Source organism: Leopardus geoffroyi, chromosome X (assembly GCF_018350155.1).
Source record: "Leopardus geoffroyi isolate Oge1 chromosome X, O.geoffroyi_Oge1_pat1.0, whole genome shotgun sequence".
Lineage (NCBI taxonomy): Eukaryota > Metazoa > Chordata > Mammalia > Carnivora > Felidae > Leopardus > Leopardus geoffroyi.
The window spans coordinates 48,204,854-48,219,635 of record NC_059343.1 but is presented as its reverse complement, the minus strand read 5'-3'; the positions used below and the strand labels follow the sequence as shown (position 1 = coordinate 48,219,635).

Sequence of the window (14,782 nt, the reverse complement as noted above, 5' to 3'; positions counted from 1 at the left end):
ATGCCATCTAGGTAAAACCAGTGTGCTTGCTCTGCAAACAGAATCAAGACAAGGTACCTAGCACCACCTCCATCCCAACCCCTTCAAATTTAATTGCTGCCTCTGAGAAACTCCTTAATAGAAATTCTGGAGCTGCCACTATAAGCCCCTTATGGAAAAAAAACTGTCCAAAAATTCAGTGATGTTCATTGATGTGGCTCCCTCCACCTGCTTAATGGAACTGGTTATTAGGTTAGCAGATACTGACAGGCTTTTCTCCTGACCCCAGGTGGGTGATGCAGCATTGAACAGCAAGATCTGTGATCTCCTGCTCTCCAAGCATGGTATCTATGTGCAGGCCATCAACTACCCAACTGTCCCCCGAGGTGAAGAGCTGCTGCGCCTGGCACCCTCCCCCCACCACAGCCCTCAGATGATGGATGACTTTGTGCGTAAGTTCTCAATATGGGTGTCTATAGCAGTCTCTTTGCCTTCAGCCCCAAGATCTGAAGAAGTTGAGAGAATGAATGCCATTCAGTTTAAAAGTTTATTTCTAGAATATCTATTGTGTGCCAGACCCTCTACTATGGTAATAAATGGATGAGAAATAGACCCATAGGGCTCTAGTTCAGTTGAGCCATAGTGGACACAAACAATGACTTTAAGGGGTGATCAAATTTCAACAAAGAGTGCATCAGGGAGTTGTGGGAGCAGAAAGGAGGGGCCTGACCCAACATGTGAAATTCAAGACAGGCTTCCTACTGAGGTAACACCTGAGCTGAGTCTTACAAGGTGAGTGGTATTGGACCAAGAAAAGAAAGAGAGTGTGGAAGTGGTATTCCTAGCAAAGGGAAGAGCATGAAGAAAGGCAAGGTGAATAGTGGGAAGCAGCCTGAGATATATCAAGAACAATAAGCAGGTGTTACTGGAAAGTAGGGTAGTAGGAATGAAGTCGAAGAGTGTCAATCTATGAGGCTACAAAGACAACATAAGACAGAGAATGAGTTGAAAGACTTGTAGAACTACCGAGTAGGTTGAGTTGTGTCCTGAATGATGCCAGTTTAGTCAATTCACCTAAAGTTTACTGAATTCTCACTGGATGCAGTTTTTAGCATGGGGCCTGGCATAGAGCAGATGTGTATTCCAACTCTGTTGGGCAAAAGACATGTAGACAGGTGATGGTCTAGCAAAGGAGACAGACATAGACAGTACTGCTCCAGTATGATGAGCTCTAGCACTCCAGGAGCTGGAGGGAGAGTGATCACGTAGGGCTAGGTAAAGTAGGAAGCATGAAGTTAGGAAAGCTTTGTGGGTGAGGAAGTCCTTGTGCTGCACCTTGAAGTACACGTGGTATAGTGTAAGGACATTCCAGAATAAGGCAATCCCACGATCAAGGACCTAGAGATAGGAAAACAGAGGACATACATTGGCAACAGTCATTCTGTATGTCTGGAGCATAGGCAGTATTAGAGTTCAAGGAAGACAAGATAGGTGCCATTCATTCATTTAAAAACACCAAATATGCTAGCCAACATCTATTAAGTACTTACATGTCCCAAGCACTGTTCCAAACACTGCATGTATTAACTTACCTAATACTCATGGGATAGAGATGCTATTAGCATTTCCATTATATATATATATAATACATATATATATATATATATATATGGAAATCAAAGCATATATGTTTCCATTTCCATTATATTTCCATTCCATTTCCTATATATATATATATATATATATATATATATAATACATATATATATAATACATATATATAATACATATATATACATATATATATATATATATATATATACATATGGAAATCAAAGCATAAAAATATATAGTAATGGGTCTAAGATCACACAGCTACTAGATTTGAACTGGGGAGTCTGTCTCTACTTCCATTGCCATAACCACTAAGTCTACTACCTCAGCTGATGATCCAGACTTCTGGATCTTTTGCTCAGTCCTCTAAATTGTTCTGGGCTTCAATTATAGAGTCCTCAGTACTCTCGGTTCTCTGAGTGTCCATTTACGCTGAGCTTTTGCAGGAAAGATATAGGAGAAGCATCTACGATGACTCCACCAATCTTTCAATCCCACAGCCGACCCTTCCTGAAATCCTGCAACTGGTCTCTATAGCCTAATCTGTTTTTTCTATTGCCAGTTTTTGAGTATGTCAATGTGATTTCTTCCTAATTATTCTGCTTCTCTCTTGATCCCTAATTTCTTCCCTATAATGACCATCAGAGGGGTTTTTGTAAACATTTGACTACCTCTCTTGCTTAAACCTCTTCATGTTTCCTATTTGCCTAGACTAGAGCAGTGGTCTCCAATGTGAGGTATACAAGATGATCCATAGGATGAGCAGGGCTATTAGAATCTTGTGTTTACCTTTTATATATTAAAAATAGGAAATTAGGCATTACTGATATGGATCTTTAACATATAGACTGACGATACAAGTTTCAGTATATAAAAAATATACATAGATTGAAGGTATGTGCTAAAATGTTTGTATTGATAGAATGTACACTCCAAAATTTGGAGACCACTGGCATATAGAACAGTTGAAGCTCCTTGGCATGACCTTCAATGCCTTCAACCTGGTGATCTCTATGTCCTCACTTTTTTTCCACATGTCTTTTATTTCTCTAGTTACACTGAGTGACCTATAGTTCCCTCATTTTGCTCTACTTTCTTACCTCTGGTGCTTTGCCAATTAATGCTCCCTTTTAATAGGAACGCTCTCCTTCACTCTTCCCTCCGGCTTACATCCTTTTACCTTCTAGACTTAAATCAGCCATCCTTCCATTCATTCTTTCAACAAATATTTATTGAGTATGGGAGTATGTACTGTTGCTAGACACTGTTCTAGGTGCTGGGGATATAGCAGTAAACAAAAGGTGTACAATAACTATCCTTCTGGAGACTATATTCTAGTGGAAGGAGATAGTAAAAAAACTTTAAAAAATAAGTAATGCATTATAGCATGGTACTTTTAAGTGTTATGGGAAAAAAAAGCAGGATAAGGGGATAAGAAGTGCTTTTGGGGAGGAGTTAGTTTTGAGGGTTGTAGCATTAAAGTGTTAAGGGTAGAGATCATTGAGGTGACACTTGAACAAAGCTATGAAGGAAGTGAAGGAATTAGCTGGGTAGATATCAAAAGAAAGGTCATCCAGGCAGATGGAACAACATAAGGCAGGGAAGACCCAATCACAGGAGTATTTCCTCTGTACTTGAGGAACAATAAAGAGATGAGTGTAGATGAAGTGGTATAAGCAAGAGGCAGACAGAAAAGTGGGTGAGGGGAAATGTGAGGCCAGACTGTGTAGGGTATTGTAGTCCAGTGGAAGGATTTTGGCTTTAACTCTGAAATAGACAGTCCTTTGAAGTATTTGAGCAGAGTGACATAGTTGACTCACATTTTAATAGAACTGGTCCAACTTCTATGTTGAGAATAGACTGAAAGGGAGACTGAGTGGAAGCAGAGAGATCCATTTGGGGGCTACTGTAATAATCCAGGTAAGAGAGGATAGTGACTAGGACCTGATGATGGCATTAAAGGTGATGAGAAGTGTTTTAATTATTGAAGGTGAAGCCAGTGGTTACTTGCTGGCCAGTGGTTACTTGCTAATAAATTGGATGTGTGGTAGGAGAAAAAGAGAAAAATAAAGGATGGCTCTAAAATTTTTCAAATGAGCAACTGGAATTGCCATCAACTGCGAGATGGGTAAGGTTGAAATTAGACTTGATGGAAGGTAGGGAGATAATTAGCTCAGTTGTGTTCATGTGAAGTGAAAAATGCTTATCAGACACCCAGGTGGAAATACAGAAAGAAAATTGGATATACAAATCTAGAATTCAAAAGGGTCTGGGCTGAGTTGAAATGTTCAGAATTAGCATATAAATGGTATTTAAAAGCCATGAGACTAGACAAGATCTCCCAGGGAGTAAGCATAAAAACAAAAGCCAAGGATAGAGCCCTGGCACACACTTGAGGCACTTCCAACAACAGGGTCAGGTTCTCTCCTCTGGGTTCCCACCCACTCCAGGAACTCCCTCTGCCCCAGGCTCCCAGGTCACAATGATGACACTTACAGACCAGGCCAGTACAGCTTTAAATTGTGTCAAATGCTTCCCAATCTTTTGTATATAACAGCACCCACACACAAATGGTAACATTCATAGCACACAATGGAGCAAACAGAAGAGGTTACTTCTGGCTCCAAGATATCTGAGAGGTTTGAGGGGATCATTATCTTGGTACATCTGTATTGTGACACAGGGATTAAGACCTAGTCTAACCAATTCTTTCCTTCCCCACCTCCTACCACCTTTAGAGAAGCTGCTGGTAGCCTGGACTGAGGTGGGGCTGCCTCTCCAGGATGTGTCTATGGCTGCCTGCAATTTCTGTCACCGGCCTGTGCACTTTGAGCTTATGAGTGAGTGGGAACGCTCCTACTTTGGAAACATGGGGCCCCAGTATGTCACCACCTATGCCTGAGAAGCCAGCTGCCTGAAAGCTCCACCCCATCTGCACTTCACCTCGGACTGAGCCTCCTCCTATCCTCTGCTTTATTGTGTGCCTCTAGCTGACTTCAGTCTAAAAATAAATAACAAACTGCAGTATTTGTAGCCCTTTATTAGACAGAAAACTGCATATCTGACTCCTTCAGATGAGTGGCAGCGCCATGAGGAAAATCCAGGGACTGACTGACTCATTAATGGTAGACCTGGACACAATAGGCCCATGTAGCCCCTGAAGTCAGGAGATAGAATCAGCCCTAACTGAACTATCTGGAAGAGAGGAATAGTTCCCCAAAACTTTGGAGGTATTATCCAGCAGATAGAATGGATGTTCTCTTTCTTTTCCATAGTACCTTGTAGAACAGGACTTACCAGCTCTATTTTCCAAGGTGGGAAAGAGACTTGGCTATAGCAAGCAACTTTTTCAAGGCAATGCTCCCAATCTTTCCAGGCCATAGCACACAGAAAACATTTGCATGGCACTCCTAGGTGAACTAATGACACCACTTGCTTAGGAGGCAATCTCTCCTGACATTTGTGCCCTGCTTGGAAACTCTAAGGCCATTTCTTTCCACCCTATAATACATTTGTGGCAGCTGTGGAACACACCAGTTGGGAAGTGCCAGTTTAAGGCTACACAATCCACCTGAGCTTTCTAACATACCACACCCACCTCCCTTGCTGATCCAACATCAGCAGTGCAAGGAACCCCTACAACTCAACAGAGCACCTTTATAGTGAATACCACTCTTCCTTCCTCCCCTCTCTCTAGGAGTTGTATCATCAGGCCACAGGCCACTGGGAAATCCAGTGTTGAGATAATGTCTCTAACTCAACTTCATGGAGCATATCCAAATTGTGTACATGACATGGTATGCTAAAATAAAAACAGACTTTATTTAGGCACAGATATATTTGTCAGCAAGGAATAAAGGGGTTTAAAACCAACTTTCTGCGGCAATTGGTTCCTGTGTACTTCTGACAGGAAGGTGGGAAGCACATTGGGGAATTGGGTCACAGCAATAGGGCACAAACAAGTAGCTCACCAATGAGGAGGAGCTAGGCAGGAAGAAGAAAGAGTAAGAGAGGGCTTAAAGAAGGAAGAGGAAGAGAAAGAGGAAAGGGAAGGGTCCTTGAGGAAAGTGGAAGAAGAGGAGGAGGACTTGGGGGAGGAAGAGGTAGCCTAGGAGGGGGCTGGCCTGAGTATGTACAGGGTTAACCATGATAGATATCCCTAGGCCTGGGTTGATTCAGCTGGGCCTGCTCCAGAGAAAGAAGTTGCAGCGGGAGGAAGGGTCAGTGGGAGGACCCTGGGGCCTGGCACAGATATAGAAGTGGCGGCCCAGGTTGGGTCCTGGCTTCTTCACAGTTCGCCTCACACATGGCTCCCTGTGGCCCCTACAGAGGGGCATGGACAAGGGCCCCCCTAGCACAGACTTCCAAAAAGAGGTCCGTATCTCCTTCTCATCTTTGGCCTCTGAAGCACTGGCCTGCCCCTCTACCACTTTGGCCATCACCTCCTTTTCTGACGTCTTTGGGGTCACGAGGGCACCCACACTAGGAAGTTCCAAGTTAGGAGAAGCTTGGGGATGGCTGGAAGATGGCTGGAAGTAGTTTGTCAGGTTTTTTTGGCCTCTGCTGGAGCCAGCTTGACTTGGTCGAGGCCTGGTTGAGCGCACACGGGCTTTGTTTTGGTGCATCTGTACCTGGGTTTTATTGTTGAGTTTCAGTGCTGAATGCCTGAACACAGGATCTTTGAGACGAACTAGGAAGCGACAGATCTTGAGCTGGGTGCCTGCAAACTCAGGGAGGAAGCGGGTACACAGAGGTGGGCACTCTTTTGCTGGCACAGAGGACACACTCAAGACTGCACCCACAGGGCAATGGTCAGAACCCATCACCTCAGGCAGTAGGAAGGAGTCCTGGAAAGTGTCTATTACCAGGGTCCGGTCCCCCAGCACATAGTCAAGCCGGGAGCCATAATTCAAATGCCGGGCACCACTGACTGCTGACCAGCAGGTGAATGCCCCCTCCTGCTTTGGCTGGAAGCAGCGGTAGCTATCAATGAAGGGCCCCACATGAGACCCAGTCTGGCATCCCAGGCTACTGAGCAAGCCGTCCATCCACTTGCGCCCTGGGTCCTCTTCAAAGCATTCCTGGCAAAGGGGAAAGAGGAAAACAGGCAAAACTAGATGCCTAGACCTGGAAGAGACTTAAAACCAACTGCTTCATTTTTCAGATGAGAAAACTTGATTGTTCCAAAGAAGACTAATACTCAGGGTCACACAGTCCAGAACTGTCAGAGCTGGGATTCAATTTCCATCCTTACTTATTTAAAAGCCCATGTTTGTTTTTCCTTCTGTATCAGGTTACATTTGCCTTGCATTGATCCATAAATGCCAAATCTGAAAGCTTGTTTGCTTAATCAAAGCAATTCTCAAACTGCTCCCAAAAGGATGGAAAGCAGAAAGCTAAAAATGGTTACCTCTAGGAAGTAGGACTGGGATTAGGAGTTAAGACTGTTACCCTTTTCATTTAAACCCTCTGGAACAATTTGTCTTATCTTGTGTGTGTCAGAGGCCTCACAGACCATCTTCCCACTACCCCACCAACTCCTCAGCTGAGGACCTCCACAAATCTATGCCTAAGTATTTCCTTTGGCTCTGATCCCCAACTCATCCATCCATCCAATCCCCCTGCCCACCCACTCATTCAATGAAAAACGTTCAAAGAACACAGATTATTTGCCAGGCATGATGCTAGGGACAAAGTAGAAACCTGAACTCATCCTGAAAAGTAATCTAGAGCTGGGAAGTGAAGGCTGAGCAAGAGCAAGCCAGGCAGAGGGTGTTATAAATTGAGATGGCAGCCTCTGTAATGGGCCTGTGGAGAGAGGGAGCAGTGTACCCAAAAGACTTGAGGGGAGACCAGACTGGGGATTAGCAGACCAGTAGGATAACTATCATAGTCCATGCAAGCAAGAGAGGATAATCACTCAGACTAGGGTAGGGCCTGAGGAGACAAAGAGAAATGAAATTAAGAGATGGTTTGAAACTAAAGTCAATAGTACTCACTGATCAATTGAATGTGGGATGGGGGTGATAGAAAAGAACAATACTAACACAACTCCAAGACTTCTGGTTGGAGTAGCCAAGGGGATAATGGTGCCATTTAGGGAGATGAAGAGCTGGGGCACCTGGCTGGCTCATTTAGTAGAACGTACGACTCTTGATCTCAGGGTCTTGAGTTCAAGCCCCATGTTGGGCATGGAGCTTATTAAAAAAAAAAAAGACTAAAAGAGCCAGTCTTTTAGGAAGTGGACATATTCTGCTATTTTGGAAAGTTTGTGCTTGTCATATGACCTGGTACTATTAATTCTCTTTACCCAGAAGGAAGAAGAGGTGCACTTTTGAGATCTACAATAGTTCTGAACTAAGAAGAAAAGGTATAAAGTTATATAAACTATCTCAGGAAGCAGAAAGAACAGACTGAGTAAATGCCTGATGAGGAATAAGGTAGGGAGGGACCGAAGGCTTTGTAATGTACTGTCTTCCCCACCACACACAACCACCACCATTCTTTCATTATCTCATTTCTGTTCATTTTCCCAGCTAGAAGCCACATCTATGTTTATGTGGCTCTTCTGCAAACTAATCAAGGAATCTTCCTACAGCCCCTTCTTTGAGCCATGCCCAATACTGAGTTGGACTATGCCAGCATAAATTACTGATCACTCCCCTTTATAAGGCAAATTGGGAACTGGCTTATAGATTCTAGTGAAGCTTGACTGTACAATAAAATCAGCCTAGGACCTTTTAAAACATACTGCTGCTCTGGCCCCATGCCCAAAAGATTCTGATTTAATTGGTCTGGGTGGCACCAAGATATTGATACTCTTGTAAAAGTTCCTCATTCTAATGTGCTATCGGGGTGAGAACCATCGGCCTAGAGGCACTCAGAGATGAGACATTCATATAAGAAAAAAAGACAGAATGGTACAGTGAGAAAGGCCAAAATGAGAATAACTTTTGCAATGGACTGAGAGGAGACGATCTGTCTGCAGTGGATGGAGTGTGTAGGAGTACTGAGGATGGAAGTGGAGACTGGGCACAGACCAGAAAAAGTCTTCAATGCCAGGCCTAGATGTTTTCTCTGCATTGCACAAGTAACAGGGAGGTATTGAAGACTCATGAGCAAGAAACCAGGGAATATTAGGGAAATGATCAAGGCAATGTAGAGTTCGAGGACCTTGAAATCTGGCCCCCAAAGGACTCTCCAGCCCCATCTCTGGCCACTCACCTCCCTTTCCATGTCACTGCCTAACAAGAATGGGACTTGCAGTTCACCATGCACACCAGGCAAATTCTCACCTTGCAGCCTTTGCTCATGCTAGAATGCTTTGCTTTCTCCACCCTAAAGCTCTGTTCTACTTATCTTTTAAAATCCAACCATTTCCAGGTGCCTCCCTAATGTCTATGTTGGCTCAGGAATCCCATTTCTCCAGGCACACCTAGACTCCTGGCCTGCCATCTCTGCTTCAGCCTGAAGACACCTTTCTGTAATTGGCTGTTCATATGTCCATAGCCCATCACCATGCTGAGCCCTCTGAGGGTCCAAGAGCCAGTACTGACTGGTAACTGAGTCCCCCGCACATGGCTCAGGACCAAGCCAAGGGCAAGATCAGTAATGTCTTCTGAATGAATAATCCTCAGTGCTTTGAGAATAGTATTTCAAACTAAGCTCTGCTTTTCCATGAAGGAAGCTATCCTTGGCCCCAAAATCCAGCATTGGTTGGTTGGCTAAACAGAAACCCAATCAGAAAAAAAAAAAAGAAAAAAGAAATGAGGCAGGGGCCTAGAAGAGCCTTACCAGGTTGACTGCATCCCAGTGGTCAATGGGGCGGTGGGCTGTATTCAGGTCACCCAGAATGATCACATGGCTGAAAAACATGATATGGGATTATCAACTAGACATTCAAGAAAGGGAAGCAATAGTTCTGGCCCATGTACTTTCCCCTGGGCCCAAGAGCTCAGATTGGCCACTTCCCACCTTGAGGCCAAGGTGGGAACCCACAGGAATGCATAGCAGCCTACCTCTCCAATCTTACCACAAGATTACCACGTTTTATGTCTGACCAACCCAATTCTGATCTCCAAAGATGACATCATTCCCTATTTGACACGATTGTCTTACTGATCTCTACCTAAGGCATCTTTCTGGTCCTTCAAAGTTGAGCTCAGGTACTACTTCTTTTAGGAAGCAACCCTTGATTACTCTAAGCCACCCTCACTTTCCTGTCCTTCCCTGGGACAAGACTTTTCATTTGCTTCCAGGCACTTTTTCTTTCTCATTCCATCCTTAAAACTATTCTGTGAGGTAGGAATTCATACATTCACTTAACAAAAGAGAAAATAAAACCAGAACTAGACTTGGGGCTCATAGTGAGTAAAAGGAACCAGAATAGGTGCTCAGAGGTATCTGAGAATAAAACCCATATTTGTATCACTTTTTCTGGTCCTTACAGCTCATACAGAGCAGGGCCCATTCAGGTAGGCATGCTGGTGTCTCCATCTAGGCTTTAAAGGACCTCAAAAGACAAAGACCCCATATTCCTTCCAATAAAGCTTGACACCTAAATAGGCTGTGTACCTAGAACAAGCTCAAGTACTTCCCATGTTTACAATACCTGCCAGCTGCCAGGAGGGCTTCTGCTCGGATCTTCAGCAAGCTATAGAAGCGCATCTTAAATGCCAGCCGCTCAGGTTTCCCAGGGTCCGCGTGGGGGCAGTACACGTTGATTAGGGTCAAGATCTTCTCTTTCCCTTCCCATGTGCTGGGGAGAAGAGACCCCCCCCCCAACCAAAAAGGTCATTTCCAAGCTTTCCCTCCCCATACCATGTGGATTCCACTTAATGGCTGTCTGTGGGATGGATGTGAAGAAGGCAACAGAAAGACATGAATGAGCTGGCATGCACAGGACATGGGGACTGATTACAGATAAGGCAAAAGAGAGGGGCATCTAGAATGACCCCCAGGTAAACCACATGATGGTGCTGCCATTCACAACAAGACACCCAGAAAGAGAGCAACCTGGGAGTGATGAGTTGCCAAGTTGCTTTTGAGGTGCCTGGATAATAAGAGAGCTGGACCTCCTGCAGTTCTCCACTGTAGAGATGGGGAACTCAAAGCTCAGAAGGGAACATGATTGGCCCAACGTCACACAGTGAATAGCCCAGATAGAACTAGAGTCCAAGAAAGGTAAATTTGGGAAGTTTTCCATGAGTACATGTTTTTTAACGCAAGCCTCAGAATCACCATACTCAGAGTAGAAGCAGCAGTGCTCAGTGACAGGGGGATGTGAACTATTACCGGATTTTGTGCTGTGTGAGAAGGGCCCGGCCCTCACTATCCAGAGCCCGAAGCTCCTCCTGGGTGAATTCATCCATGTTTCCATAGCAACCCACGTCCCCCTTCTGAGTGGCAAGTAGGCCACTGAGGCCTTCTTCAGCAGCCACAGGGGTAGCGCTGTCCTTACAGAAGGTGGCTACACCTGGAGACAGACAGGGTACTCTGAGCAGACCTAGAAGCCAACAGCCTATTGCACAGCTTGTTGTCCCCACATAGGTCACCTTAGACATCTTCATCAAGTACTGCTGTAATGACAACCCTCCCAACTCAAGGGCCATGGATGGCTCCAAGAGCCCAAGGCAACTCTACTCAAACCATGGAGTCTGAGTTCCTTCATCTAAAAAAGCCACAGAATTAGTAAGTTAATATTCTAAGTGTTTTACATGGACACATGGTAAATACCCAAAAAGTGTTAGCTATTATTATTATCACATGGGCTAATTTGTTTAATCCTTGTATAGGCATACCCCAATAGATTGTGAGTTTAGTTCCAGACCACAATAAAGCAAATATTGTAATAAAGCGAGTCAAATGAAATTTATGGTTTCCCAGTGCAGATAAAAGTTACGTTGTTACTATGCTGTAGTCTATTAAATGTATAACATTTTGTCTAAAAAAATCAATGTATATGCCTTAAGTAAAAAATACTTTATTGCTAAAAAGTGCTAACCTGTTAACCTGAGCTTTTACCAACTTGCAAGCAGTGATCACAGATTACCATTAACAAATGTAGTAAAAATGTTTGAAATATTGTAGGAATTACCAAAAACTGACAAAGAGACATGAGGTGAGCAAGTGTTGCTGGAAAAATGGTGCCAAGGGACTTGTAACACAGGATTGCCATAAAACCTTCAACTTACAAAAAATGCAGTATCTGGGGCACCTGGGTGGCTCAGTTGGTTGAGTGTCTGACTCTTGATTTTGGCTCTGGTCATGACCTCACGGTTTCTGAGATCGAGGCCCTCCCATGTTGGGCTCTGTGCTGTCAGCATGGAGCCTACTGTGATTCTCTCTCTCACTCTCTCTCTGCCTCTCCCCTGATCGCATACACTCTCTCTCAAAATACATAAACATTAAAATAAATAAATAACACAATACATGCAAAACACAAAGTGTTTTATATATATATATGTATATTTATATATAGATATGTAAATTCATGTTATATATTTATTTACATAAAAGTTTATATATTAGTATTATATATACATATAATATATACATACATATATACATATAATATACATGCATACTATATATACATACAAAACAAAATATGCCTATACTAGCCCTGGGTGGTAGGCATTATCTCCCATTTTTCAGCTGGAAACAAGAAGCATGTAGAGGTTGAGTAACTTGCCAGAGGGTACACAGCTAGGAAGTGAAACAGGATTCAAACCCAGGCAGTCTGGCTCTAGAGTTCATACAATTTACTACCACATGATTGCTTCCAAAGTCCAATAGAATAATTTTATACATAAAAACTATCCTTCACATAATCTTATGTGACCTTAGCTCTGTGGATTAAAAGCCTGGGGACCTTCAACATTGAACAGAATTAGGGGATGCAAAAGACGCAGGCCAGAGCCACTGGCCTCACCATGACCCATGGTAACCAGCTAGCTCACCAGCCAGAATATGAAAAAGCAGAGTGAATAGGTTAAGGGAAAGTCCAAAGAATGAGAATGACAGGCTTCTGCTGCTACCCGCATGCAGAGGGACTCCGAGATCATTCAGCAGAAGCAGAAAAAGGCTAAGGAGAAGAAGGAGGAATCCATGTATCTTTGTGTCCAATCCTCTTGCCCTTCCCTGTGTGCCTGGAGCCAGCCCCACCAAAGTTTGCCTTCCAGCACAGAAGGCATTCCCTTTGCCCTGAGTTTGCAGCATGTCCCTTTTGTACTTCCTTCCCCTCAGGTAGCCTCTTTTTCCCCTGGATCACCCTGGGGGTGAGGGGGTTACACCTTCCCAGTATTTTTATTCCTGTGAGGCTCACCCCAAAGTATTAAAAGTAGCTTTGTAATTTCAAAAAAAAAAAAAAAAAACTTAAGAAAAAGCCCGAGTTTCTTACAACCTTCTCATTAAATATTGGAAAACTCCCCCGGAACTGCCTCCATCACTCATTTTAAGTCCCCAGAAAGCCCCATTTACCAGAATAGCCACTGCGGCTGCGGCTGAAGCTGAAATAGGAGTTATAGCCCTCAGTGATAGCCAGGGGCTCTGTCAGCACATCCCCTGCAAAAACAAACAAATAAACAAACAAAAGAAAAAACCCCTAAAGTAAAGCCCCAGATACACAAAGGTCTGTAATTAACAGTTGTAGGCTAATTCCTTGCACATATCAGAGCCAGAGTTGGGAGGAAATATCTATGATTAGAGGAGAAGCTAGAAAGGTAGGGACTAGAGAAGAAATTGATATAAGGAGGGGGAGGCTATGGAATGTGAGGAAGGGAATTAGGTGAGAGGAAGCTAATGATTAGGTTAATGGAGGGAGCTGGAGGTGGGGAATGGGAATATGGGAGACGGAACTGGGAATCTGAGCTAGGAATAGGAGGTATGAGAGGGAGGCAATTAGAGGATCTGAATTGGGGATGGAGGGAAATGTAGTTAGAGGGTCTTAGAGGGGGTGCATGGGAGAGGGAAGGAATGGGGGTGTTGAGCTAGGGTGTGTGAGAGAGGTAACTTAGGGGATCTAATCTTGGGGTGGGACATGTGATAGAAATGATATAAGGTTCTGAGTCTGGGAAGGAGAGATGGGGGTAGAGAAATAGGGGACGTGAGGGGAGAACTGAGGATCTGAGATGGAGAGGTAAAAAGGAAGGAATTAGATAATCTGAACTGAGGGCAAAGGTGGGGTGGAAATTAAAGGATCTGAGCTGGGAGCAAGGAAGGGGAGTTGGGGGATCTAATTTGAGAGTTGGAGCTGGACAGGGTGTGGAAATTGGAAATTTGGAGTACTGATCTGGGACAGGATAATGAGTGGAAATTAGGGGATCTGAGCGAGGATGAAGGTTACAAGGGTGAGGGAATTAAGGTTCTGCGGAGGACAGGAGATGAAGTGGGAATTAAGACATAAAGCTGGCGTGAGAGATAGGAGTTTAAGGGGGAGGGGATCAGGATTCTGAACCGTGTCTAAGAGGACTCTACGGATAGAGAAATAGGAAAGTAAAATGATAATAAGTAGGGGGCAAAAGTTAGTAGAAAAGGTAAAGTATGGTATGGGTCCTGGACTTCTGAGCGCTCACTGGTCAGTTTCGTCTCCTGAAAACACACGATGTCGGCGTCCAGCTTGTCCAAAATGCGCCCCACGACCATGGCGGCATAGTTGCTGGGCTCCTCGTATAGCATCCCTTGCAGGGGGCTCCGGATCCCATTGACGTTCCAGCTCACCACGCGCAACATCTTGACTGCAACGCCTCACAGTCCGCGCCCAACCTAGGGGCCACAGGTTGGCGGGACACCCTCAACTTGGCCAAGTTCTGCCTTCCGCGCGTAATGGCGCCTGCGTTCTCCCGCGCGCCACAACAGCGTCGTTGAAGGTGGGGCAGGGCTTCGAGTTCCTCAGTTCTTATTGGCGGGAGGAGCGGAAGCTGAAGGGTGTGGTGCAAATCCGTGGGTGGAATGAATGGCAGGAGAAAGCTCAGCAGTTAGGCTCATGCTCCTCCCGTCGTTCACTGGCGTCAGACTTCCTTTCCTTGCTGCTCAAAAGCCCTCTGGGTGCCGCCAATTACTTACAAACGAGATTTCACCACTTTTTAAGCAGCGGAACCTTGAACGGAACCGCGCTGCGACTGAAACCCCGTCCCTAGTGAGACTGCCCCCTAAGTGCGCTGCTGGCTGTGTCACTGACGTCCTGGCA

General features: G+C 44.5%; 2 protein-coding genes across 4 annotated transcripts in view; one reads left to right on the top strand and one right to left on the bottom strand.

Moving 5' to 3' along the window:
• ALAS2 (5'-aminolevulinate synthase 2) overlaps positions 1–4,617 on the top strand; it is a 26,068-nt gene extending 21,451 nt beyond the window's left edge. For both annotated transcript variants that reach the window (XM_045473060.1, XM_045473059.1), the window contains 2 exons: positions 269–431; positions 4,332–4,617. In XM_045473060.1, coding sequence (XP_045329016.1) covers positions 269–431; positions 4,332–4,495 — 327 coding nt within the window. In that variant the 3' untranslated portion in view covers positions 4,496–4,617. The remainder of the gene's footprint in view (positions 1–268; positions 432–4,331) is intronic.
• Positions 4,617–14,782, bottom strand: APEX2 (apurinic/apyrimidinic endodeoxyribonuclease 2). Of its 2 annotated transcripts, XM_045473061.1 has the most exons (6): positions 14,169–14,782; positions 13,075–13,158; positions 10,888–11,068; positions 10,205–10,351; positions 9,388–9,457; positions 4,617–6,674 (listed from the first exon to the last, which is right to left on the bottom strand). In XM_045473061.1, the coding sequence occupies exons 1-6, from the start codon at positions 14,323–14,325 to the stop codon at positions 5,769–5,771; spliced, it is 1,545 nt and encodes a 514-aa protein (XP_045329017.1). In that variant the 5' UTR covers positions 14,326–14,782; the 3' UTR covers positions 4,617–5,768. The 2 variants fall into 2 exon arrangements, with proteins under 2 accessions (XP_045329017.1, XP_045329018.1); XM_045473062.1 differs by lacking the exon at positions 10,888–11,068 and having other exon boundaries at positions 13,075–14,286.